The sequence below is a fragment of the Crocodylus porosus genome, unplaced genomic scaffold (assembly GCF_001723895.1).
Source record: "Crocodylus porosus isolate Cpor-Errol unplaced genomic scaffold, CroPor_comp1, whole genome shotgun sequence".
Lineage (NCBI taxonomy): Eukaryota > Metazoa > Chordata > Crocodylia > Crocodylidae > Crocodylus > Crocodylus porosus.
Window position 1 is genome coordinate 39,380,193 of NW_017728918.1, and position 26,627 is coordinate 39,406,819.

Sequence of the window (26,627 nt, forward strand, 5' to 3'; positions counted from 1 at the left end):
TATAATAAATATAATAAATTAATCCTGATAATATAATATAATATAATATAATATAATATAATAAATTAATCCTGAATTTTACTGTACAGATCTGTTTTTGGTGGAGAGGGAGGGGTATTACGGTGTTCCTGCTCTAGCTGGTATGTGGTAAGCTTGCTCCTTAGTTGCAGAAGCAGCTACTAGCTGAGTGCAAATAGAACTGCAGCACGTACAATTCCTCTTCCTCCCCACTCTACAGTGGTTGGCACTCTGCCAAGACACTATAAGAGCTCACTACATCTCTGATTGCAACAGAAACAAGGATATAACAAAGAGCACTTGCAAAAAAGCAGAGTCAGCCTATACTCTTATATTTGAAGCACAGTCCATGTTTTTCCTACTACTTCAAACACTCATAATGCATTTGTACGAAACACAACCATATGTCCTTTATATACATCCATCAGTATAGTTTCGTGTGGTACTTCACCTCAGTTACACATCCTTTCATCTCTTGATAAGTTATCATTAATTTCAACATGCTTGACCGTTTTTGTATTGACAACTCTAGTAAAGGATTTCCAGATCATAGGAAAGCAGGTTTTAGATTTTACCCTTTTTGCATCAGCTGTTTCCTTTTCTATGTGTTTTTATTAACTTTTTTATGAATATTGTTCTTCTTACCTTTTTCATACATTCATACATTATTTTTCATACTTTATTTTTATAGATATCCTCTGGCCTGAACATGAAAGTTTGTTAACTTTTTTAAATCAAGAGTTGTGAATTCCATCCAATCCCAGTGCTTCCCATTTAGATTTTTTTTCAGTCTTCTTTGGACATCCTCATTTGTGATCTGAATTTAATTTTAATTAATTGCATCACTACAATCATATTTCCTTCCCCGTATCTATTTGCAAGAACTGGTTGTATATTTCTATATCCTTCTAACCCTTCTCCACCAACTGCCTAAACAATTTCCTCGGATAGTTTTCTACCTTTTTTTTAATCTGAGAATATAATATAATTTTTTCTTTCATTACAAATTTCTTGACCTATTAATAGCTTCTATTAAATCTATTAATTCCTTTTCAACTTCTTCAGTGTTTCAGTATGAAATACTGGGGTGTGTTTTTCCTCCTTAAAGTCCTTGATTATTGATCTACTTTTCAGTTTCTCTCCTTTTATCTCACCTTCCTTTTGTCTAACCATGGGTTGGATTCAAGTCTCCCAGTGATGCCTTTTCTTTTTCAGAGATTTACCATCTTTCTCACAAAGATTCCCAATTCTGCTTCTTCTACAAAGATAGCATATTCATACAGTTTTTGCAACAAGTTGCTCTTTCTTTAACATTTATCCCTTCTAGGCATTTATTAATATTTGATATGACTTACCTAAGATATTTCTTGTCTACATATTGAGAAGACCCAGGACATACTACCACTAATCTGATCAGTGTATTCCAAGATTTTCTCTATCAGGCTACTCTCACTGCTTTCATTCTTTTCCTGCTGTTATTCAGGTTATTTCATATAGACAGCTGCAGCAATAGTGCTTTTTTGGAGAGTAATATTGCCTTCAGATATTGCCAGTTTTGTAGTCCAACATTTCTTCAGTTATCACTTCCTGAATCATTCTTTCCAAATGACACAAGGAAAAATATTCTGCTTTTAATAAGAAGCACAGCCAACCTTTATTAATAAAAGAAAAAGTCCACAAAATTAACTTCCTTTAGCCAATTCATGGAACCTTTAGCTAGGAAGTAGTGCTTTATCAAATTGACACTGTCACCATGGCTCCATCTGTTCCTCTTTGGTTTCTCTATATCTTCTACAGTCAGCTGATGACAACCTGTTTCTCATTTGCATAATATGGAAAGCCGTGTTAGCTGAGACATGCATAATAACATGTCTACATATCATTAAACAAGTATTAAAGAATGTTTTAAAATTATTATCAAATATCTTTAAATAATAGACTCTTATTCAACTTGGGTATGCAGCATCATCACCTTCTTGAAGATGAAAGCCCCCTTATAAATAGAAAGCTAAAACCAAACAAAGCCCAAAATAAAAACAAGAACAACAATAATGGCTTTTCTTTTAGTGTGTGGGTGAATCTACAAGTGCACGTTTACTGTGTGGTTAACCAAAATACTGTGCAGTGCAGGTGCATGTCTACACATGCATGCTTGTACTGCACAGTAACTATGGCAACTTACACAAACTTGGGCATAAATTTGATAGCTGCATAATGCAGGTATTAAATTTATACCAGGTTTGTTACTGCTCAGTAATGCATGTGTAGATGCATTACTCCATAGTAACATGAGAGCCTCCCAGCTGGGTCTGCCCAGCCACTAGGGGGCAAGCTAGAGCCCAGCCCCAGGGCTCCTGCTTGGCCCCCCGCCACTGCTGCTCGGCTGGGTTGCTGTCTGGCTGCATGGCAGAAAAGCCTGCAGCCATTTTCTTCTGTGGAGCACACACTCCAGGAGCCTGCGCTCGCTGGTGGAGCCCAGCAGACCCCATGTGCCCCCTGGACAACCCACAGGCTGTGTTTGCCAGGTCTGTCCTGCTCCAGAGCTGCTGCTTGGCCACAGGTGAGTGCTACAAAGGGCTGCAGGTTGCAGCACCCCTTATCTAGGCCTGTGATCCCATCAGGGGCAGCACTTGCTTTCTCCTGCTGCTCACTCCCCACCTCTTTCTCTTTGCAGGATCATGGTGAAGCACCACAGCCACATGGCTCTGACTCCCTGGCTGTGCCCACCCTTCTGTGAGCCATCCAGGTGCTGCTGACTGCCCTCCAGGGCCAGCCATGCAGGGCCAACTGTGTGGGGGCCCAGTCATCCAGAGTGGAGACAATGTCCACCAAGGATGCCAACTTGATCTGGGAGGACATGAACACCCTTGTGGCACTGTGTGGCAATGAGAATGCCCTGAGGGAGTTTGCCCAGGTTTGGTGCTCATATGTCCATATTTATGAGGCTTCAGCAGCTGGGAGGTGGCTGTAGGGCCACCCCCGGCTGGTGCACCAGTGCTGTGTGAAAGCCAAGGACCTGTGGGTCTAGTGGGTGGCCATGATCAGCTACAATCACCAGTCCAGTGGGGAATCCAGGACCATGCCCTTCATGTGGGAGCTGACCCACATTTTGGCACCCTGGGAAGCTGCACCCGCACTCTGCCCTGAAACCTCTGGTGACTCATCACTAGGGGAGGGAACCTTGGACCCCCAGCATCCTGTCCTGCAGTGGCTGTCTTGGCCTCGGCCCTGCCCCACAGCTCCAGGAGCCTGCAGGAGCCACAAGGAGAAGCCGACCACACCACTGCCAGCCATTAGCAGCACCAGCTCCTTCCTGGGAGAGGCAGGGGGGCCCTGCCCAGGTTCCAGCCCCCAGCCCACTGCAGGCTGTAGACACCCAGAAGAGCTGGATTCCATCTGGCACGGGGAGTCCTACACCAAGCTGCCAGCCTTGCCAGCCATGGCTGCATGGAAAATCCTGTACCTCCCAGGCCCAGTCCCCACCCCTGCCTCTGCCCCTGCCCCTGGTTCCAGAATTGGCCCCAGCCCCCCCTCCTTGTCCCACCCAGCGCCACTCCCTTACCCCTGGGTTTCCCCACACAGCACACAGGGAGGCAGGACACATGTCAGAACTTTGATAGGTGTGTCCTCACAGCTGGGAATGTATAGGCCTCTCACATGCTGAGGAACACATTGGTCCTGGTGGCAATGCCCTCCTTGGCAGCTGCCACCAGGAATGTAGTGCTACAACAGGAAGCCCTCTAGGCAGTAGCAGACATTGAACGGCAGGCCAGACTTTCCCCCCATGCCATCATAGTTCAGGGTTCTGATCCATGACTGTAGGTGTGCCCAGGGCACCAGTAGGGCATAGCAGCCCTGGCAGCTCCCCTCCTGCACAAACATCCCATTGTGTCCCACCTCTGGCACATGCAGCAGAGTCTTGCCTGGAGCATAGTGTTGGGGAATCAGGGGGCCAGCCTTGGAGCACCTCCCCAAAGAGGCCCCCTGTGGGGAGGGTGGGGGTGAGTCTCTTGCCCCCAATTTCTGGGAGCCCCATACACCCTGAGACTGGACACCAGTGGCTGAGTGGCAGCAGAGCACAGATGTGGGCCTGCAGGAGCAGGGGGTTGATCAGTGGTCAGGGCTGTGGCAGCAGGTGCTGCCAGCAGCCTGGTCAGGCCCACTCTTGGAAAGGGGCAGGGGAGTCTGTCCCCCGGGAAGCGAGTGGGTATGGGGGCCCCCAGGAAGCAAGTGGGTCCCTTGGCCCCTGCACACTGCTGCCCTCCAATTTGAGGCCAGACAGCACAGGGTCCCTGGAGCACAGCATTTTATCTTTCAAATATTGAAAACTCTCACAAAAACCTTTTGTCTCTTACCTCTGCATGGCCAACATCTGGATGTGGGGGAGAAGCTTCAGGAGCCTGCAGGAGCACCACAAACCTCTGGAGCCATCTGGGGACGCCAGCACGCCATTGCTACACTCCTGACTGGACCTGTCTGCTCCAGTGGCTGGTGGTAGCTATGTAGGGCTGGATGTTGGACCAGCAAGCATGGTGGGTGGAAACCCTTGCCGTGGAGGCATAGTTCCAGACATATGCCGAGCATGGATTTGACTTGGTGGGCATAGAGTGGTGACATGCAGCACTGTTGGAGAAGCAGCTTGCTGCCCAGGGCCACCCAACAGAGGCTGCACCCATGCTACCTTTTGCCTGGCCCCCTGCTTCAGCTCCAAAGGGCCCCTGTGTCCTGCCTACTGCCCTGCAGTAGGGCTTCCACAGTGCCCTCAAGGAGCTGGTGTGATACCTGCCAGCTGTAGGCATCCTTGGGCTCTATCATGGCCCCTGAACCTGTGGTGGCACTTCCTGTTGTTGGGATGCTGGCTGCCTGTTGCCAGGCTCTCTGCCCTAGATGGGCATCACCCCACTAACTCACCATTGGACTTGGGGATGGAGTAAGACACTAGAAGTGTCTCTGAAGTTTGAGAGGGCATGATGGGTGCAAGGAGGAAAAGAGGGCTGTGTTTGTTGAGGAGGGAGGAAGGAGGGATGGGGGGGCTCTATTAATAACATTTTTATGGTTTCTCCTATGTGTATGTCCTGGAGTGGTCCTGGGAGTAGCAGGGGGTCAAGGATGTGTGGGTAGTTGGGCAGGTGGGCTGGAGCAGCAAGCACAGGAGGAAAAGGTTGGTCAGAACCTCCTGCAGCTGGTGCTCTGGGCCTGGCTGGTAGATGCATGACTACCCTGGGGCTTGGGTGGGGTGGGGTGGGGGAGTGCAGCGGGGCCTGCTGGTTGCCAGGGGAAAGGGGAAGAGGAAGGGGCAGGAGTGGCATAGGGTGGGCAGGGAGGGATATGCCAGGTGCTGGCTCTGTGCCAGCCATGTGGCTCCTGGGCAAGGGATGGGATGGATAGGGCTGTGCAGGTGGGGATGAGTCTTTAAGATGGCCACCACGTGCTAGCAGCTGCCTGTGGCCTCTTCATGATTGCCAAGTGCTGGCATTCATGTGGCAGGAGATTACAGCTCCCCCTGGTGGCCCCAGAAGCACATGGAAGGCTGCTCTAACTTGGAATTAAATCTAGTCACAGGTCACTTGCATCTGTGGATGCCAGTAACTTGCTGTGCAGTAAGTTTAATATGATGTAAATACATGCGTAGATGCACCCAGTAGGCAGCTCTTGCCTTTAGGGTGTCATAATCTTTCATACATGAGCCATTATAACCAATGTAGGGTAATCAAACCATGACTTTGACAATTTTGTTATAAACATTGCTCACAGACTCAAAAGAGCATAGGAAAGTAGAGCTGGAAGGGATGTCATAAGGTCCTCGAAGTCCAGCCCCCTGCTCAAGGCAGAATCCCAACTAAACGATCTTAGCCAAGTATATCTAACCTGCTCTTAAAAATGTCAAGGGATTGTTACTGTTGTCATTACTATTTCACTTGTTAAGCATTGTCAGTTTCTCATATAAGATCCCAAAGACAATCCTCGTCTACGGAAAGTATCAAAAACATATACAGATTGAAACAGAAAAGGTAATTAGAAATAGTACATTACTCAAATATCTAAAAAACATTGAATCAGCAGACATATCTGAAAATTTGCCAAGTTCATCGACTGAGAGGTTCACAGCTGTAGGGTTATTGAACCAAGAGATAATAATGATGATATATACTGTAACTTGATAGGTCTATATAGTTTTCCCAAGAAGAATAGTATATGAGGGGAATTCTACTATATTACCTGTAGGATAAATTAGCTGAAATACTGAGTTTTTTAAATAACTCTCTGTATCCTGGTTTTTACACTTGCTTATGACTTTGGATTTCAGAATTTACTCTTGCAAATTCAGGACACAGAAGTTACAGCAGTAATCTCCCACACAGAACAAGAAAGCACTAACTGGATTTCAGACAAAAGTAGTACTCATCTATTGGTAACATGTCTCTTAATCTCGTCACAATCTGTGGGGCATTTAAAAACAACTTTAATTTGCCAGTCAGAAAATGCTTTACTTTGTGAATATAAACTATTCACTCCTCCCCCCCACAACCCGTGGTTTAGTAAAATAAAAGTTTTTAGGCATAATTTTATCATCTTTTACTTTTGGAAGTTGGGAAATGTAATGCTTCCATGTAGATGATGGTAATCCTGAGTATCATTTAGGTGTGGGAGATTTAGAGGGATTAGTTAACGCACAAATTAAGAGAGACTAGTTAAATGCAAGGAGTAAAATGTAATGAGAAACCATACAAGGGATCTGTATTATAAATTATACGGCTGATTTATAAATCATAGGAGTGACTGTAAGTCATATGATTCATTTGACAATCATATCATGATTTATAGGCCACTCAAAAAAATTTGTAACTCACTGCTTTCTGATTTTAATATAAATATCAATTTTATTATTCTCTATTCTTTGATATATGTAACAAGTGAACCTGATTTAACAGAGCAATTCATTATTCAATCATCATTATCAAATATTACTCCCAAACTCTGATGTGTAAAGTCATATTTCACATTTCTTTCTTTTTTATTGACATCTTCCCAAAGACTTGTTTTATTATTGAGCTTCACAAAATGCTATATGGATCAAAAGCAGAGAAACTAAAGTGACAGCCTGAATTAAACCCACCAAAATAAAGGAATTCTCATATAAAATTTCATTTCAGCCTCTGCAATGGTTAAGTATTTGAGTTTTACAATGATCTAATATCAGTATTTGGTGTTTCTGTCTGAGAGACATGTTGTGGGGAAAAGTGCAAGAAAGAAGACGTACACTAATTTTAAATGATGTATTCTGCTGCTTTCCTACATTATATCTAAATTTTCCTTGTTACTTTAACTGCAAGTTCCTTGAGACGGAGCATCCTTTCTCATATTTATTAGAAAAATGACTTGCATATTTGTAATGCTTGAAAAAGAAAAAAACATTACACAGATAACATTGAAAGTGTGTTATAAAGTATTAAACATAACATCTAGGAAAGGCCACAATTAAAAGCACTTACACAATCATAATCCTTTCTAAGATATATGCACACTCAGTATTATATGCCATATCAAGAAAGAAAGAATAAATCCATCTTTCCTGAATCCCAAACCAGTGCCCTTAAAACACAAACACATATCCTTTTCCTTGTAGTGAAGCTAGCAAGGCTTCTGGATTAGAGTGAATCGCAGCTTGGGACTTGGCTCTGCTTTCTCAGAATCACCAACTGTGGAAACCATAACATGCCGATTTATTGCCAGTAGTTCTCTTCCTTATGGCAGTGGGGCCAACTTTTTTGTCAGGCATACCACAAACTAGCAAAGTACCTACTCCAATGTCACTCCAATCCACTTCCCTGCTCAATCTACTGTCCTGCCTTTTGCTCCCAGCCCTGTGCTCCCTGTCTGCTCTGCTTTATCCTGCCTTCCATGTTCTCCCTGCCTAATTTGCTGCCTTGTTTTCTGCTTTCTGTCTTACCTGCTGCTATGTTACTTGTCCTGTCCCCAGCTTGCCATGTGGTACTCACAGAGGCTGCCCTTGCTAGTTGCGGCACCTGTGCAGCAGATTGGCTACTCCTGCCTTAGGGCACCTTAGAAATCTGCTCCAGAAATACAAGACTTCTTGAGCCAGGACTATAGCTTAGATGTGTAGAACCCAACATTTTTAGTGTAGTTAAACTATATTGCATACATTTGACAGAGAACCAAATATAGTAAGTAATACTTATGTTAAACTCTTCTGGAACACTTTTCAATACCAGACATAACAGACTATGGTTCTCATGACATTTCCAGCTTTTTTATACCACATAAAAAGCATAAATGGGTCACTGTAATTCTGGTGGTGAGAGGATTCCATCAGAGCAGGAAATACAAGTCCTCCAAATACCTCTACAATAGCTGTGGTGGCAAGGGCACCCATGTTATGATTTTTGTAAAACTAAATATTTTTAGTGTTATGGACACAAAAAAAAGGTCCCTAACTCCTAACATACATGTCTCCCACTGCAATCTCCCCTGCCCTTTATTTTATTTTATTTTGCATTTCTGTCATAAGAAATTAAACTTTCTTTCAGCCAAAGAAGATACTGTTTACTCATAATCCAAGATCTTGTAGGAAAAAGCCAAATACAATCCAGGGCACATTTTTCTGTGTATGAGTTAAGAGTCTCTGAAATTAAAGGGTTTAAATAAATATGCTAATATTTTTTAGCTGTGTGAAGCTTGTCACTGATTTGATTTGGTGGCTGAATCTCCAAATCTGAATCAAATCAGGAGACCCTTTAATCTCTCCAATCTGAATCAGAACCCTCTGAATTGATTCAGAAAGATTCGATGACTTGGACATAGACAAAGCTTTAAATGTTTTTTCTACGTAACTCAGGGTACCAGGCAGCTCATGAATGCTGCGATGATGGAGTCAATAGAGCATCCCACAGGAGCACGGGGAGTCCCCTGTATGCTAAGCAGTGGACCCGGAAGTGGTAAGATACTCCATCCACCCCAGCGTCACAGAGTTCATGTTCCGTGCCTGGTAACTTGAGGTATGTAGAAAAAACCTTTAAAATTGTGTCTATGATTGAATCACTGATTTTCTGAATCAGCATCAAATCAACGAATTGAATCACTGTCCCTGATTTAGGCTGAATTCAAATTGAATACAGCCCATTTCACACACCCCTACTAATAGGCATGCTTGCTGCCACTTACTATAAAGTATACAGTTACAAAGAAATTCCAGCTTAGTTGGTAAATGCCTCTACCACCACTCACTTTCTGGTCATTTCTCATGCCCTTTCTGTAAGTATGTATCAATTTGATTTTATTAGCTTTGAAAGTTCATATGTTTTAAGTTATACAACTTTCTTCCAGTGATATGGTACTATGGTAGCCATGTCAACCAATAACATTTCTGTCCTCTGTAAAGATGTATAAATTGATAGCCTGGCTTATAAATCAGATGTAAAACTTACAAGTAAGTTAAGTGACAAAAATGAGACATATGATTTATAGATAGTTTCATGACTTATTAATTAGGCACATAACTTATAAATCAGGACCAGGCTTGGAAATACATTTCTCAATTTACAAACCAATGCTGCAGGGTCATGAGATACAAACCATTCTAGAACTACAGGTGGAACTGGTAGAAACACTTATAACAGAAAGTGTTAGGAAAAATTAAGTATAAAGTCCTGTTTTTAGGGTATTTTAACCATCAAGCTTTACTAATTTGGCATTATATTTTTAATGGCTTGCGCTTTTGGGGTTTTTTTTTCTTTTTTTGAAAGTTTTAGCAAAAGTGTTTTAGACATTTTCGTTCTTGAGGTTAGGAAAACACACCACTGTATACAGGTTTAAAAATATCTCATAGAAAATTCTTTACAAAGCTATTCAGGAATTTGAAGTTCATGAGGGAAGTTGTTCTGATAGCAAGGAAGTACCTTTTGCTGACTTTGGAAAATAAATTGATCCAAAGAATAACTCCCTAAAAAGTCTCTATTTGCATATTCTCAGTTGAGGTTTGTTAAAGGTTAGAAGATAAATTATCTGAAGATCCCATCTGTATTTAGTAAGCTCCATCTGTTTGGAGCTCCTATGTGCTAACCAGATTGAATATGCAGCATCCTCACAGCTCCAGTCAAGGGGTGCAAGACATGAACAGGACTTGTGGTACAACTATTCCTTCCAGAAGCTGACAGCTGCTGTGGCATTTGGCGCTCAAATGGAGAACACATTTTCTCCTGTGATCCCAGTATTTCTGCTTCTGCTAAGGCAGTGGGGAGAACTAGCTGGAAGAATCCTGATTCAAATGAAAAATGAAAAAGGACTGAGAATGGGCAGGAACATGAGCCAAGGTAGGTGGGCATGAAGGTGAAAGCAAGAAGAAAAAAACCAGACATGGAAACTGGCACTACTGGGTGAGGAAAGGAGCAGTGGATGGCAGGTGCAGGAATTGATATGGGACAGGAACAGCAGCAAATGAACAAGCACTAGAAATGACTTAAGTGAAGAAAAGAGACAAACCAAGATGAGGCAGATAGTCCAAGGCGCGCTGGAAAACTATTCCCAACAGAACTATCAATAGTATCTAAGATTTATAAGTCCCCAGTATTTGTCTTCTGTCAATAAATAATTGTGAAACTCATTGGGAGGGTGTGTTATAGGATTGTGTAAAGCTTCGGTCACTGATTTGATTTGGAGGAGATCCAGCCTGATTCAGTGGTCAAGTCTCCGAATTCAAACATGAGACCCATTAATTTCTCCGAATCAAATTGAAAGCCTCCGATTTGATTCGGAGAGATTTGACGATTCGGCTATAGACACAGCTTTATATGTCTTTTTTACATACCTCAAAATACCAGGCATTGCTCGTGAAAGCTGAGATGGTGGAGTAGATGGAGCATCCCATGGGAGCATGGAGGCAGAGGCCTGGTCCACTTCTGGGTCTGCCGCTAAGCACATGGGCATCCCCCCCCGCCCCTTGGCTCAGTGACTGGTGCCTCTTGGGTTTGGAGGTGCACCCAGGGTCCCCCCACAGCTGATTGCCAAGCCAGGGGGTGCAGGGGATGGGATTTCCCATGTGCTTGGTGGCAGACCAAAATACTTCTGGTCCACTTCCAGGTCCACTAGTGAGCATGCAGTGTCCCCTCAACCCCCCCTCTCCATGATCATATAACTTTTATCTTAAAACTCGGCGACTGTGGCATTGATGCCTACACAGTCAGATGGATTGCAGATTGGCTGAAGAGTCATACTCAGAGGGCGGTGGTGGACGGGTCATATTCGACCTGGGGAGAAGTGGGCAGCGGAGTCCCCCAGGGCTCGGTCCTTGAGCCCGCGCTGTTCAATTTCTTTATCAGCGATTTGGACGATGGGGTGAAAAGCACCCTGTTTAAATTCACTGATGATACCAAAATTTGGGGTGAGGTGAGCATGCTAGTAGGTAGGGAAAGACTGCAGCAAGACTTGGATAGGTTACAAGGGTGGGCTAACAAAAACAGGATGCGTTTCAATACTGACAAGTGCAGGGTGCTGCACTTGGGCAGTAGTAACCAGCAGCACACTTATAAGATGGGCACCCTTCTTGAGAGCACGGAGGCAGAAAGGGATCTTGGAGTCATTACTGACTCCAGGATGAACATGGGCTGACAATGCGAGGTCACGGTTGGCAGGGCTAACTGGACCTTGTCGTGCATCCACAGCTGCATCTCTAGCAGGGACAAGGAGGTGATCCTCCCCCTCTATGCAACACTGGTCAGGCCACAGCTGGAGTACTGTGTCTAGTTCTGTGCTCCCCACTTCAGGAGAGATGTGGACAACATTGAGAGGGTCCAGAGGAGGGCCACTCGCATGCTCCTGGGACAACAGGGCAGACCCTACAATGAGAGATTGCAGGACCTGAACCTGTTCAGCCTTCACAAGAGGAGGCTGAGGGGGGACATGGTGACCATCTATAAACTCACTACGGAGGACCAGAAGGGTTTGGGAGAGACCTTGTTTCCCCTAGCACCCCCTGGCATAACAAGGAATAATGGCCATAAATTGTTGGAGAATAGGCTTAAGTTAGACATCTGTAAGAACTACTTCACAGTTAGGGTGGCTAGGATCTGGAACCAACTTCCAAGGGAAATGGTGCTGGCTCCTACCCTGAGGGTCTTTAAGCCCAGTTTTTTTCTTCTGCCCAGGCAGGGGGTCGGACTTGAAGATCTACAAGGTCCCTTCCAACCCTACTTCTATGATTCTGTGAGCCATACCATTGGCTGGTTCTGTATACAGTCAGGATAAATGCTGCCGCCGAAGCCTCCCTGATACAAAGATCTCTCTCCCTTTCTGTTTTTCTCTTCCATAACAACAAATAATCTTAGATGCACAGACTGTTGTGTATCAGCCTGATATATTCAGAGACTTTTGTGTCACAAAAGACACAAAAAGCAATACACTAGCAACCTAAGAAAACACTCTCCACAGCAGGTACAAAAACACTTTGATGTCTACATATTGGCCTGAAAAGATCCCTAGATATGTAGATTTGGGTTAGTATGCATGATTAGAAACAATCTGGGTTAGCCCACTTAGACATTTAACTCATTCCTAAACTCCACTGTAATCTAGGTTAATCCTAGGAAATACCAAAGTCTCTGATACATTAGGCTGTGCTACTGACTGTTTGATACTGACTGTATGCATACAGTTCATTAGAGAGCGTGACTGAAGGAGATGGCAAAAACTACTTTCTGCAAATAGCCTAGTGATAGGAGCACTCTCTCAGGAAGTGGGAGACTTGGGTTCACGACCCATACGAGCATAAAGGGAATCAGACCATATTCTCTACTTCTCAGGAGAATGCTCAAGCTAACCAAGGATAAAAACAGTAAAAATAGGGAACGGACCTTCAGAGCTAAATTAATCCAAACCCCTGCTCAAGGCAGGATCACCCCAGTCTAAACCATTCCAGACTGGATTTTTTAAAGAGCAGGTTAAACAAGAACCTAAGATGGATACTCCATATCCTTATGGGGCATAGACAGAAGTTTTGTTTCTTGTGCGATCAGACCCTTGACACCAGTCTACAGACATGCACTGACAGACATGCAGGGCTGCAAACTGCTTTAGAGGTGCCTGACCCCAGACAAATTAAACCTTCATTGAGTGAGGGTTCAGATGTAAGTACTCCAAAGAAGAGCAACTTCATTAACTTCTGTTTCTCCCTGCCCAGGAGCAGGCAGGGTTGATGCAACCCAGCCACACACCCCAGTGCTGTTTTAGGATGGGAGGGGGAGAAGGCAGAGGAGAGAGGTTTGTTCTGGAGTTTACACAGACTGCCTTGGGGGGCAAAGTGAATTGGAACCCCCCCATCCCCCACCCCCCAGATCCAATCCAGCAATAAAGCTGGCAGAGGGGAGGAGAGATGAGGGAAGAGAGGTTGCAAACATGTAGCCTTGGCCCCACCCTCCTAACCCAACTGCAAACACCTGCTGGGTCAGGAAGGTTGGTCTAACTCATGGTGCTTTCTGTGAAGTGCCATGAGTTAAACTGGGTAGGTGCACATCTGTCAGTGCCCATAGTTAGGTAGGCATCACACATTCAATTTAACTCTTACAAAGTTCAGTTAAAATGCAAGCAGATGCATGTTCAAATAGTTTGGCATGTTTTAAGCTTTCTCATGGCATTGCAAAGATGTTCCCTTTCAAGAAAGGGTACCATCCTAACATATATTAACTTTAATGCATCACAAGTTTCCAATAACTTGCAACTGTTGCAAATGAACTTGTGACAAGGCCCTTAGAAAACTATTCTTAATTTCCCTTATTTGTAAATTGAGACCATTATTTTTTATCCTGTCCCCTTCAGGCATAGAGTAGAAGAATTAATTATCTTCATTTGTAGGTAATATTCCTGTTAATACAGCAAAATGTGCTATTGGTTTCTTTGTAACAAGAACATACTGTTGACTTATACTCAGCTTACAGTTCAGTATAACAACCACATTCTTTTCTGCAGCACTGAAGCCTAGCTAGATGCTCCTCAGTTTGCATTTATGCATGCAACTGTTCCAATCTAAGTGCAGAACCTTGTACTTATAGGCTAAGTTCAGGCAGTCAGAAAGCGCAAGGTGGAATCTATCCAAGCTTTGTAGGTTTCAATAAGCTGAATAGATTGGACTGATAACAACTGTAATTCATGTTCAGCCTTCAGGCCAAGGCTTGCACTGCTGAGGTTAGATGTGGGTTACTCAAACATGCCTCTGAGTCAGCCAGCAGCCACTGGTGATCCCAGGTAATCAGGAGTCATCTCTTATTGGCCACCTGGCAATCTCTTATTGGCTTGGGTCGGTGGAGACCCAAGCCTTGGAGTGTTTCCCCCCACCCCAGCAAGGCTTTCCCCAAATGGGTTCTGACCAGCACAGCAGGAAGCAGTTGTGGTGGGGTTGGAGAGGGAAACAATGTGGCTTCCCCCTCTGCTGAGCCAGGGTCTGCCCAGCAGAGCAGGCAGGAATGAGTATGGTGGATGCTGCCTGGGCAGAGAGGGGGAAGCTACCATGTTCTTTTCTCCACTCTCTTGCCCATTCTGCCAGCTGGACCCCAGTTCCTTAGAGGGGGAATCCACCATGCTCTTCTCCCCCTCTCCTGATGCTCTGCTGGCTGGACCCCAACTCTGCAGAGGGGAAATCCACTGTGTTCTTTTTCCCCAATCCTGCCTCTTCTACTGGCCAGACAGCTCAGAGGGGCTGTGCAGTCTGGGTGGAACCAATGAGGCACTGGGCTAGAGCAGGGAGCATGAGCCAAGTTCTAGCCCACCTCCCTGCAAGGAGGGGTTAGCAAGAAGCTGCATAGCATCCTGGGATGCCGGAGGACTGTGACTAAGTTGAGTCTGGAGGCAATTTGCTACTGAAGAACTATAATTCAGTCTAACCTAAACTGATTAAATCTGATACTGCATGTACTTGGTCTATCCTAAACTAGTTTCCAGCATTTTGAAGCTGGTCTACATTCACTGATACCTTACAGAGCCAAGCTTAATAAATTAAGATTTTAGCAGAATAGACTTGAGAAGGAGAAATACTACTGCTATATTATTTTGTTAAGCACTGATGCTGTTTTAGATACAATAGAAGATAGTAAATCAAGAAAGTTGCCATACCAAGCAGCTTACAACTCAAGAGATAGGTCTAAAATAATTTTCTTCACACAATGATTTCTAGTTCTGAGATGATACTTTAGAATGTTATAATTTTATGCTTTCTTAAAAAAGCAAATAAAATATTACTGCTCTATTTTACAAGTCCTAGTTAGCTTATTTGCTATAGCATATGATGAAGTCCTATCTCTGGACACACTTGTTGCCTAAGGAAAGTGGTATATGACTGTTCGAATTAAGTGTGCATATGCCTATGGATATGCATGATTATTTCTTTCAAGGAGTATCCAGGTTGCTTTGTTATTTGATTATTTCAATTTTACATTAGTTTAAAAAATCGTATTTCTATTTTATCATAGACCTAAAACATATCAAAAGTAATAGTTCCTAAAAGGCTTTGTTATTGTACTGCTATTCACATTCCATGTAAATACAACTGTAAGCTCACCAAGCTATCTTCAAACTGAATTTTGAAAAGGCTGAAATGTCATGGTGTACCTTTGCCACTTAATTAATTTACTGTTCCTCTTTCATATAATGTGATATAAAATTAAATTATGCTGCTTAAGCAAAGAGTTGAATATATAAACTATATAAATTTTCCTAACAGTTTCCATTAAAGACTTGGCTTTGGTTGTTTTTCAAAGCTTTAATTTTCACATCTATCACAAACCTCTCTGCAGAGCTCTGACTTTCCCCTACTACCCTCCTGCTTGTCCTAAGAAACAGACCAAGATTTGCCTTGGGGTAAGTCCTTATCCCTGCAAACCTCAGCTCCACTGCCCTATACCTCACACATTCAGCAGGTACCAGAAATCATAGCTGACTACCCTGTTCACTCCAGGTTGTTTTTCTCTGGATTGTGAAAGAAATGTTAGGTCCCCTTTTCTGTAAAATGGCCTAGCCTAGAATATTCTTTGCTCAAAAGCCAGGCTTTACTACAGGCAATCAGTAAGAACACAAATGACAAAAGAATTTATTGTATAGAAGAAAAGAATTAGAGGTGTGCGAAGTGGGTAGTATTCAGTTCAGATTTGGATTCAGCCCAAATTAGAGACAGTGATTTGATTTGTTGATTCAGATCACTGTCCCCATTTCGATTCAGCCAAATCTGAATCTGAAGATTGGATGCTGATTCAGAGAATCAGTAATTCGGCCATAGATACAGCTTTAAATGTGGTTTTCATGTACCTAAAGGTACCAAGCATGGCTTGTGATGCAGAGGCAGGTGGAGTGTCCCACAGGAGCATGGGGAGCCCCCCCCCTGAATTCTTGGAAGTACTTCCTGTTCATGTCCAGGTTCACTGGGGAGCGCACTGGTCGGCCTCCCTGCACCCTTCCAGCTCAGCAATTGGCCACCGAGGGACCCTGGGTGCCCCCCCCAGATGCAGGAGGTACCAGTTGCTGAGCCAGGGGGGCACAGGGAAGCCCTCCAGTGCACTCCCCAGTGGACCTGGAAGTGCTTCTGGTCCACTTCCGAGTATGCTGCTGAGCAAGCTGGGCAGACCCCTGTGCTGCTGTGGGATGCTCCATCCTACCCACAATCTCAACATTCACGAGCCACCTGCTACCTAAAGTTATATATAAAAAACATGTAAAGCTGTGTCTGTTCAAATAACCAAATCTTTCTGAATGTCTCCAAACTGATCTGGAGAGTTCCGATTTGGTTTGGAGAAATTAAAGGGTCTCCTGATTCAATTCAGAGATTCGGCCACTGAATCAGGCCAAATCTCCACCTAACTGAATCAGGGACCAAAGCTTCACACAGCTCTAAAAAGAATCATGCAAGAAAAATTGGCTGTAAGTTTGAAGCCAAAAAACAAGCAAAATTTCTTACCCTCTCATCTGGCTCCCACTAGCCCCTTTAAAAAGTGTTTTCAGAGATCAGCTTTCCTGATGATTCTGCTAGCTGAGACCTGGACAACTCTAAACTTTGAGAAAATCCAAAGACCCTGACCATCTTATATACAGCCCTTAAAACAACTCCAAGTTAACCCCCTAACCCCTCATCAGCATTGTCCCAATTTCTCATGGGTGCCAGATCTTCCCTGGATCTTTTGGCATTCTGTTAGCTGATAGGCCATTCACTCAAGTGTCTTTCCTATTGTGGGGTTGGTTTTCCCATTACAAGCAGAAAATAACTGCCGTGCCTACCCCACCAGTGCCCCCTTCTGTCTGGGTTGGGAGTGCCAATTGTTCTTGCCTTAGCAACACGATGGCAAAAGATACTTAGCAGCTTTGCCTACTCACTTTTCTGTACATATGGATCCATCAGTTCCCTTGACTAAACAACATCTAAAATCGTAAAGATATATACAAACAGCATAACATACTCTATGCAATGATAAAAGTGTCATAAATGAATAGAGCATAACACAGGCTTTCCAACAAGTTCACATAGGACATATTAGTGAAATAAACATGAAAAAATTGGTATGACAACACACTCCAAAACATAATGTGGTTTTAAAGGAGGATACTTTAAAAAGTTTCCATCAATACATTACATCTAGGTGTCAGGGTGTATTATTAGAACTAGGTGTATTATTTTTCAAATATTATACAAGCTAATAAATAGAACACTTAGAAACCATTTTGTCTTTTTTTTTTTTTTTTTTACCTTGAGAAGCCTGAGCACCTCCATGCTGTTTGAAAATAAGTGCTTTTCAAGGATCTCACCTTGAAAATAATTAGGGAGAAACCCTGGGGTTAGCAAACTTCCTTTGCAGGCCTTTTGAATATTCACCCAGACTTCGATACATTATAAACCTGGTAACAGGATCCTTTGCAAATGGTAAGCAGCAGTCTGATAGAGGCTGTCACCAGCACTCCCTGAACTTTTATTTGTGTGGAACCTGTCTCACTCCCACAAAACTCAGTAATCATAGATACCCCACTAAGTGAATTCTAGGCCAGGACTGAACAAGACTTTTCTGGCAATTGCTGATGAGTTTGAAGCCCCTTGAAAGGAGAGTTCATGCAAGGAAAAGTAATGACCCTATGAATTTTAGTTTCATCTGTAATGTAATTGCAGTTGGGTCCAGTATTCAAGCTATAGTTCTTTTGTTCATGTTCTCTGGTTCTTGGTGGTTTCTTGTGAGTAAGATGATAAAGATGGCTCCTGTAGTAGCTCTCTATCATGTGGCAACTTGTCTTGTACAATGCCAAGTATGTACAAATCAATTGGTACCAAACAGAAGAAAGGAAGCAGTAGTACTGGGCCCAAACCTATCAAAAGTCAGAAGACTTTTGCTGGAAAAAACAACGGATAAACTGTGCCATAAACTGATGGACAAAGAATAACTTGGACAGGACACCTTGGCCACTGGCAGTCCCGTTAGTAGTTATCTACAGGTGAAAAGGCAAAATTGAGCTATATCGGGGAAAGACACTTGAGACATTTAAAATGTCAACTGCTGACAGACAGCCTTGGAGTCTTTAGTAAGACAAATATATTTGGAAGGTATAGCTATGGGAATATAGGTTGTACATCCACTTAGCCTATTCATCAAGCAGAAGGTGTAAGATTAGTCAGAAGAAAGTTGGGAGTGCTTAGACACGACATTGGATAAAGTCTGCTTTTGGAGGAAGTGAGCTGAAATGATTCACAAGCTGGTGGCAGGTTGAAAGTTTTAAATTTTGGAATGATCAGATAGACTGGAGAAGCATGCCTGTGCTGTTGGGACAGTCAGAGGGTTGTTTCTGTACCAAAGTCTGATACAGCAAATGGACAACTGAGTATAGTTCTAGCCTATATGCTAACTGAATCCAGAGATGCCATGTGGTATGCTGAAGGTATGTGCCACCAGGTGGTCAGGGAGATGCAGAAACTAGGTGATCTGGAGGAAGTCTCTTCCTTGGAAAACAGGAAAAGGGTATGCGTTGGTCACTGGAACTCATGGTTTTGGTGGGTGCCAACCCAGTCAGAGAGATGGTCAGTGAGTTTCCCACATCTGCTATGAGAACTTCTCCAGCAGAAGAAATTCTGAGCCAACCCTGCCAGCTGCCACAGCCACCGATGTTCACCCTACCATATCCATTTTCTTCCTGGGATGTGACCACTAGGAAGGGAGGGAGGGAGTCTTCATCATATTATGATGCCAACAGGCCCTGTGCCACATCGTGGCCTCATTAGGCATTGCTTCAAATAGAAGATCCAATGTTGCTTGTGACAGGCTGCTACTTTGTATTTATTACTGATATTGAGGAATCAATAGGCAAAATCTATGATGAGAATCCCAAATTATCTCCCCTGTCATGAGGAAAAATCAAAGCTGCTGGAAGTACCAGCTTTCACACATCAGAAAGAATTAATTTGTATTAAAAATTATTTCCACAGCGCAAGTGCAAGTGTAAATATAGTTATTCATGGCTCATTTTACTGTAAATAAATAAATACAGCTCAAATACTTTAGGAAACAATTTAATTTTTGTTCTGTCAGTTCTTAACTGAGCAGATGGTCTTGTTTTCCCAATTGAATAAGCAATTGACCAGATAATTTTGACAGGGTAATATACTGTGTTTCTCAAATATAACATTGAAGAGTTAGTCACTCGGTATTTCAGATACTTTTTATAACAGTAAGGATGGCTGAATGGATGCAAACCCGAATAGATTGCCTTTCTTAATGAAGTGGCCTTAGCTTTTTTCTCTCTCTTTTGTGGGGAATAGTTTGGAGGTGGGAATCAGGGGAAGTATATAAATTCATATTTAGAAAGAGTTGTAATTTGGGGACAGAAAAAGAAAAGCATTCTATGTCATATATATATTTTTGAGAAATCAAATGAAAATATCAAAATTCCAGTTAATGAAACTAAACTTTGTCTTGATCCTTAATTTCCTGTCTCATTTAACCACTTACAAATCTAATGCTAGAGTAAACAGATTCTTACTAAATTACCACTTTACTGCTGCTTTTGAATGATTCACAATTCTCAATGTGTCCTTCATGTACTCATTTGCAGTGTTACTTCAGAAAGTCCTGAGTTCATATACACAAGATTTCACACTTCAAGAAATTTCCATTGCTCTGAGAACTTTATCTCACATCTATGTGAGACGCTGACTGCACAGTCGTCACTGTGCAGTCATTAAGTGCTCATATAAACAACTACTAAATGACTGTGCAGTAGACTTACTGCACTGTCACACTGAGGGACAGCTTTTTCATGATGCTGACTGCACAGTAGTTCGTGACTACTGTGCAGTAGTGTCACATCACACTTACTGCCATGCAGTGCTACTGTGCAGTAGTCATGGGCTACTGTGCAGCCAGTGTCTCATGTAGACACAGCCAGATGTCTACATAAGACATTTAGTGTGGAGGTGCCTAATTAGCTCTGCAGTAAAGTCTCTGTATCTGCATGTGTGGTCCTATTAGGCTTCAGGAAACTAATAGACTTGGTGAAAGGGTACTACTTGTAAATACAAGGATTCTCCTGCTGTAGAGTTTTTTACTCAACAACACTGCACATGTGGATAATGATGTGGCTGGCTGGGGCACAAGGATACTTCAGTGTAGGGGCTGCCTGCTGGCTAGCTTCACATTAGAGCACCCTCATGCCTCAGCCAGCCCCTCTGCAGCATGCTAAGTTGGGTCAGAACAGCCCCAAGCTGGCAACCTGAGCCCCTGGGCCCCCTGCTAGCCAGAGCTGCTCTGAACCAGCTCAATGTGCTGCAGTTCTGGGTGCATGTTCAAAAGGCATTCCTGGGAGCAATAAACTATGGCGCAACAAGCACTGGATTTTATGCTCCACCCTAGTTGCATGTGTAGACGTGCCCACGAAGTACAAATATAAAAAATTAACCCCTTTCAAAAAATCCTTTTATGGAATCTATCCCAAGGCAGTTGTAAATGTTTTCTGACATATTACTTAATCTTTGAGGAGTATAATTCCCAAGTCATTAAGATAAGTCAAAGGAGGAGGACATTCACAAATTTTGTGTCAGTCACAATGCTGCTTTATGTCATCAGTATAATTGTGGGGGGAAAAAAGAAAGAGACACAATAGAAAGGGGACCTATGATATCAAGATAAGTTTGGGTCTAAACCAAAACACAAAGTATTGTGGAAAGCTGTGACACATCTTGTATTTGGAGAAAGACAGTTACATTGTCTGTTGATCAAGGGACATAACTGTATCACACTACAACGTATTACATAGATCACAGGCTACAACACTATATGGAAATTCTTTAGATATACTAAAACAGTTTAAAAGAACTTGCCTGACACTGGCATAGTGGAGGGAGTCATAGGACAGATCACTAGACTCAATCATATTAAATCAACATGACTCCCAACATGAAGCAACCACTGTTATTCCACTCCTGAAACACCATACCTGCATTCTGTCAGAAGAACTCAGTTCTGACCCTGCTGGTTGTTTTGCCGACATATGGACTAGGGCTAGACATTCAAAAAGCCGGAGCCTGAATTGAATCAATCTTTACAGGTTAGTTTAACCTGAAAAGATTGAACTGATTTGCAAGTGCACAAGACATTCCTGTTTAATTCTGGAAATGCAGGCACATGCCTATAGTGGCTCAGGCTAGAAGCCAGGCAGTGCTAGAACAGCCCTCCCTTCCCTTTGCAGCAGCCATAAGGCTGGAAGGACCTGTGGTGAGTGGCCAGGCCCCCACAGGGGCTAAGTATAATTGTTAAGGGGTTTAAGCCCCTACCCTGGGCTGTAGGGATCATAGTTGGGATTTGCCTAGAGAGGTACAGGTGAAGTAGCCCTTGCCAGGCTTATCCCCAAGGCCAGACACTGGCTGGGGCAATACCTCAGGCAAAAGAGAGCAAGGAGGGGGATTAAACTCACCTGTCTCTGAGCGGGCATGGGACCCCAGTTAGGGTCTGCCCAGCTTTCCCCCCTGCTCTTGCTTGGCTGACAGCGGGCCTGGACAGACCTGGCTGCTATGGTTCTGCTATCCGCCCAAGGCTGGGGATGTGGCTGCAGCTGGGGATGCAGGGCTGAGCCCAGTCAGCCTGCCGGTGCTGCTGAGAGTGGAGGCAGAGAGGCAGCTCGGGCTGGGACCATGGGGGTTGCACAGTGAGATTGCTCCTGGATCCCCATGTCCAAGCCAGGCTGGGCTTTCATGGAGCCCCAGCTGGCTGGAAAGGGACCTGCAGCACAAGTAGACCCTTCCCTGCCCGGTGGGGCTTTCATGGAGCCCCAGCTGGCTGGAAAGGGACCTGCAGCACAAGTAGACCCTTCCCTGCCCACTGCCAGCTATGTTACACTCCAGCTAGTAGCACAGGTGGGGACTTGCTGGTGAGCAGGCTTCCCAGGTCAACTTGGAGGTACCAACAAGCCCCAATCCTAGTAGGTGCCACCATGTCCCCTATCCTCTGCAGCACCCGGGGCCACCGATGTCCAACCAGCCATGGGCTAGGCAGGGCCACGAGGGGCTGTTCTGCTCCCCTCACCTCCAGTTGGCATGGCCACACAACGCCATTCTGGGTGGGGGCAGGGGCTGGAAGCTTCAGCCCCACAGCTTCTGTCCAACATGTAGAGCTCTGGCTCCAGCTCCTGGATGATTTGGAAGGCAGAAGGCATCTGGGTGGAAGGCATCTGGAGGCTGCAGTCAGAGCTCCACATGCTGGGCAGAAACTGCCAAGCCCAGCAGCCTCACCTCCCCTCCCCTCCAGCTGTGGCTCCTGCTTCTGTCACACCACACAGCACTGCTTGGGGCAGGGGGAGCTTCCTTCAGCCCGGTGGCTTCAACTGCAGTGTGACAGAAGCAAGAACATTTTTTTTCTAGATTATTATTAGGAAAAACAAAAAGGAGAGATGAAGATATGTTCAAATGGCAACACAGTCAAACCAAAATCACAGAGTACCAATTACAATAGTCTCAATCAGACACACAAAACTTATGAAAAGACAAGCATAAACATTATTGCACAAAGCACCAAACCAAACTGAACACACTTGCCCTTTTCCCCCCCATGGATATCCAGAGCAATCATATAAAATAAATCAGTGAATACCATTCTTTTCCTGAAAGAAAAGAAAATCCTGAAATCTTATATGCGCTGCCCTGGATGTAACCCTAGAAAAAAAGCATTACAGAAAGCCTATCACAGAGGGTTAAGTATAATTTTCCTGCAAGTAATCAGCTTATTAAGACTATTTAGACTGAAGCCAGTTAAAGGTAAGGATGATACATGGAGGGGAAAGAAACACTTTCGGAATGGGCCTTACCTTGTGCTAATCAGGAGACATGGCAGAGAGCTATAAGGAAATACAGTCTGTATTGCTGTATACTGTATTTATGGAGCTGAATATTTGAATTTACTGTTTTTATACCTACCTAGAAAAACATAAGAAAAGACATCTGCCCAACTAACAATCAAACCTTAACTGCCACAGTAAAATAGCAGCTGGAGATATTAATTCCATACTCAAACCTGAATATTTTCAACTAATCTGTGTTCTGTTCCTGGCCCTGCCCAAGTACTTACTTTATCAGGTTACAGATATCTTCATATTATAGAAATGCCTACCAATTAGTTAGGCTATTCATGCTCATCATTATGAAGAAAATGATAGGCATAAAGAAACAAATAAAAAGCCCATAGAAGAAATACTAGTAGTTCACATGTTATATTTCATTAACTCAAAAGATTATGAAAAAGCACAGACCTAATCCTGGAAAGATATACATGTTTTTAATTACATGACCATATTTGGTAAGACTACTCGGTATATAAAAGTTAAGGGTGTGCAGATGTCTTTATAGAATCATACCTGGATATGCCTCTACAAAATTATATTTTTCTACTTTCGAATGCATTTCTTGGCATTCTGCATTTCTAGTTCTCACAAGTGTTCAGATTGCAGAATTATCATGATAAACACGCATACATTTTAAAATGCAACATAACTAACCATTTACATAATAAGAATCAAATTGTGAAATTCTTATTCACTTTTTGATTAATTTTACTCAAGCAAACTTACACTGAACTCATTAAAATAGTAAGAAAAAATTCTAAACTTGAGAATAAAAGAAGCAGCAAGGTCAAGCAGAGAAATATTGGATAGTCTGCATTCTATTTTTCCTACTATTCTTGAACTGTTGTATGAACTTTGGCAAGTAACTTAATCTCTGCCTTAGTATATACAACTGTAAAATGGAATAGCGATACTTCATTTGAAAAGCACTTTCAGGTCTATAAATGAAAAAAGCTGAGAGAGGCAACTATGATAATTATTTTAAATGATGGAAAACAAATATTTGGGATCATGCATTGCCTCTGTCATTCTCAAAACTTTGTATGCCTCGAATAATTCTTTATACAAACGTACTAGAATAATTGTTGCTTACCTTGGTATGATAGCTTAAATCCTTGTCTGTTTTCTGAGTGATCACTATAAAAATGGATGAGTGTTTCATGAGTTGTACTTAGCAAAGATGGTGGAAGTTCTATTCCACTAAACTGGCCAATCTTTGAACTGGTGTGGTAAGGCCCATTCTGAATTTCAAGGAAATCATGATTTGCTTCAGTAGAGAAGTTCAGAAATTGAATATGTGCACCTGTGCAGGAAATGTGTGGGAAATAAACCAAAATTACACACAGAAATTTCAATACAAAAATTATATCATCCTATAATATATAAATTCAGGAAAGAGACAGTATATATAGAATTATAGGACAGTAGGGCCAGAGGGGGCCTCACAAGTTTATCTAATCCAGGCCCCTGGCTCAAGGCAGGATCATCCCTAAGCCATCCCAGCCAACTGTCTGTCCAACCTGCTCTTGAAAATTTCCAAGAATGGAGATTCCATAGCTTCTTGAAGTAGCTTGTTCCAATGCCTAACCACCCTCATAGTCAGACAGTTCTTCCTAATCTCCCACTTAAATGTCTCCTGCTGTAGCCTGAGGCCATTGCTGCTAGTTGTGTCCCCTATAGCCAAGGAAAAGAGCCCATTTCCATCTTCGCTATAAATGACCTTCAAGTATTTGAAGGGTTATCAAATCCCACCTCAGTCTTTTCTTCTCCAGACTAAATAACCCCAGTTCTTTCAGACTTTCCTCATCTATTTATGTACATATGAACATAAAATACTATTTTGATGTACTATATGGTATATTGTGGCAAACTTTTTCAAAGTTGGATCAGTAAATTTGGGAATTCAGAGGTAAATCCACAAATACACTGCAATAGCTAACTCCTTGGCACTTAATTGCCTACTAGAATGCATGACCTCAGGCTTCCTATACCTAGAAAAGAGCTCGTTGAGCCTCCTAAATTAACCATAAGATTATGATTCGTACCAAGGAATTAAAACCTATCCTCCCACATCTCAAAAGAATGCCCAAACCACTGCAGTATAAAATATAGTGACTCACTCCTCTCCTCCCTATACTTCTTTTTCTCCCTTTCTGGTCCAAAGAATATTTAATTATTTATATAGAGTGAAATATATCTGCAAGGTGAGACTATAAGAGGCTCATGCAACACTACTTAATACCCTAGTGGTTAGGGCACGTGCATTTGGAAGTAAGAGAGTAAATCAGGAGTCCCACTCCAAATCATGTGAAATGGGGATCTGAAATCAGGTCTCCCACCTCCCTGATATGTACTATAATCAGAGGCATATTCTGTAAAATAGAACTGGAATGGACACATGCACAAATACAGAACAGGTAAACTTTGTCTTTTGTGAGAAGTCCAAATTTGTTGTATTGATCTGGGCATGCTTACCAGATCAAATAAAGAAATGCCTATTTTAAAAATCTGGTATTTATATGAGAGCTAGCCCAACGACCTTGGCACATCCCAACTATGGTCCCGACAGCCCAGGGTCGGGGGTTTAACCATCATTATCATGATGCTCAGCTTAAAAGAGTATAAGATTGATTCAAATGGTTTATTATGCATACATTTTAAACGATCCTGCAGACTTGTTAATATCATCTCACTGTGATAGTATATACCTGCACAGCAAAAGAATAGATCACTATATTCTGGGAAATGCTTAGGCCCCAGGCTTATCCTGAGCTTTTCCCAGTTAACCTGAACTGCTTGCACTGCAATAAATAAAGGTTTGAGGCCTTACCTTTACAAATCAGATAGCAGAATAGCAGTAGGAAATTAAATTAATCCTTATTCAGGAAAATATGTAATTGCAAACCTCTTTGTTTAAATGAATGTGATTTGGATCTTGCTCTGAATTTGTCAATGACAGCTAGCTAGCTCTTTTCTTCTGCATGGCACTACATGTCTACCAAATTAATACCAGGTCCTTCAAGTAACCTGTAGTATGCATTTGTGTGCACACACGTGTGCAAACTTATTTTGGAAATAATTTACATATATATTTAATAACCCCACATGTTTGTTCTGATAATAAAGAAACCCCAAGCATCCTGAATGTAGATGTTCCCAGTGGGTGCATCTACACATGCGATAAAGATGATATGATAAATTCTGATAAATGGTGCAGTCTGTTCCAGAATCAGCTGCTTCCAGGTACAGCATCT

General features: G+C 42.9%; 1 protein-coding gene across 1 annotated transcript in view; it reads right to left on the bottom strand.

Annotated features, from left to right (window-relative positions):
- The window catches only part of CSMD1 (CUB and Sushi multiple domains 1), a 1,867,828-nt gene that overhangs the window by 232,394 nt on the left and 1,608,807 nt on the right, over positions 1–26,627 (bottom strand). The window contains exon 41 of the mRNA XM_019538151.1: positions 24,467–24,676. Within this exon, the coding sequence (XP_019393696.1) occupies positions 24,467–24,676 (210 nt within the window). The remainder of the gene's footprint in view (positions 1–24,466; positions 24,677–26,627) is intronic.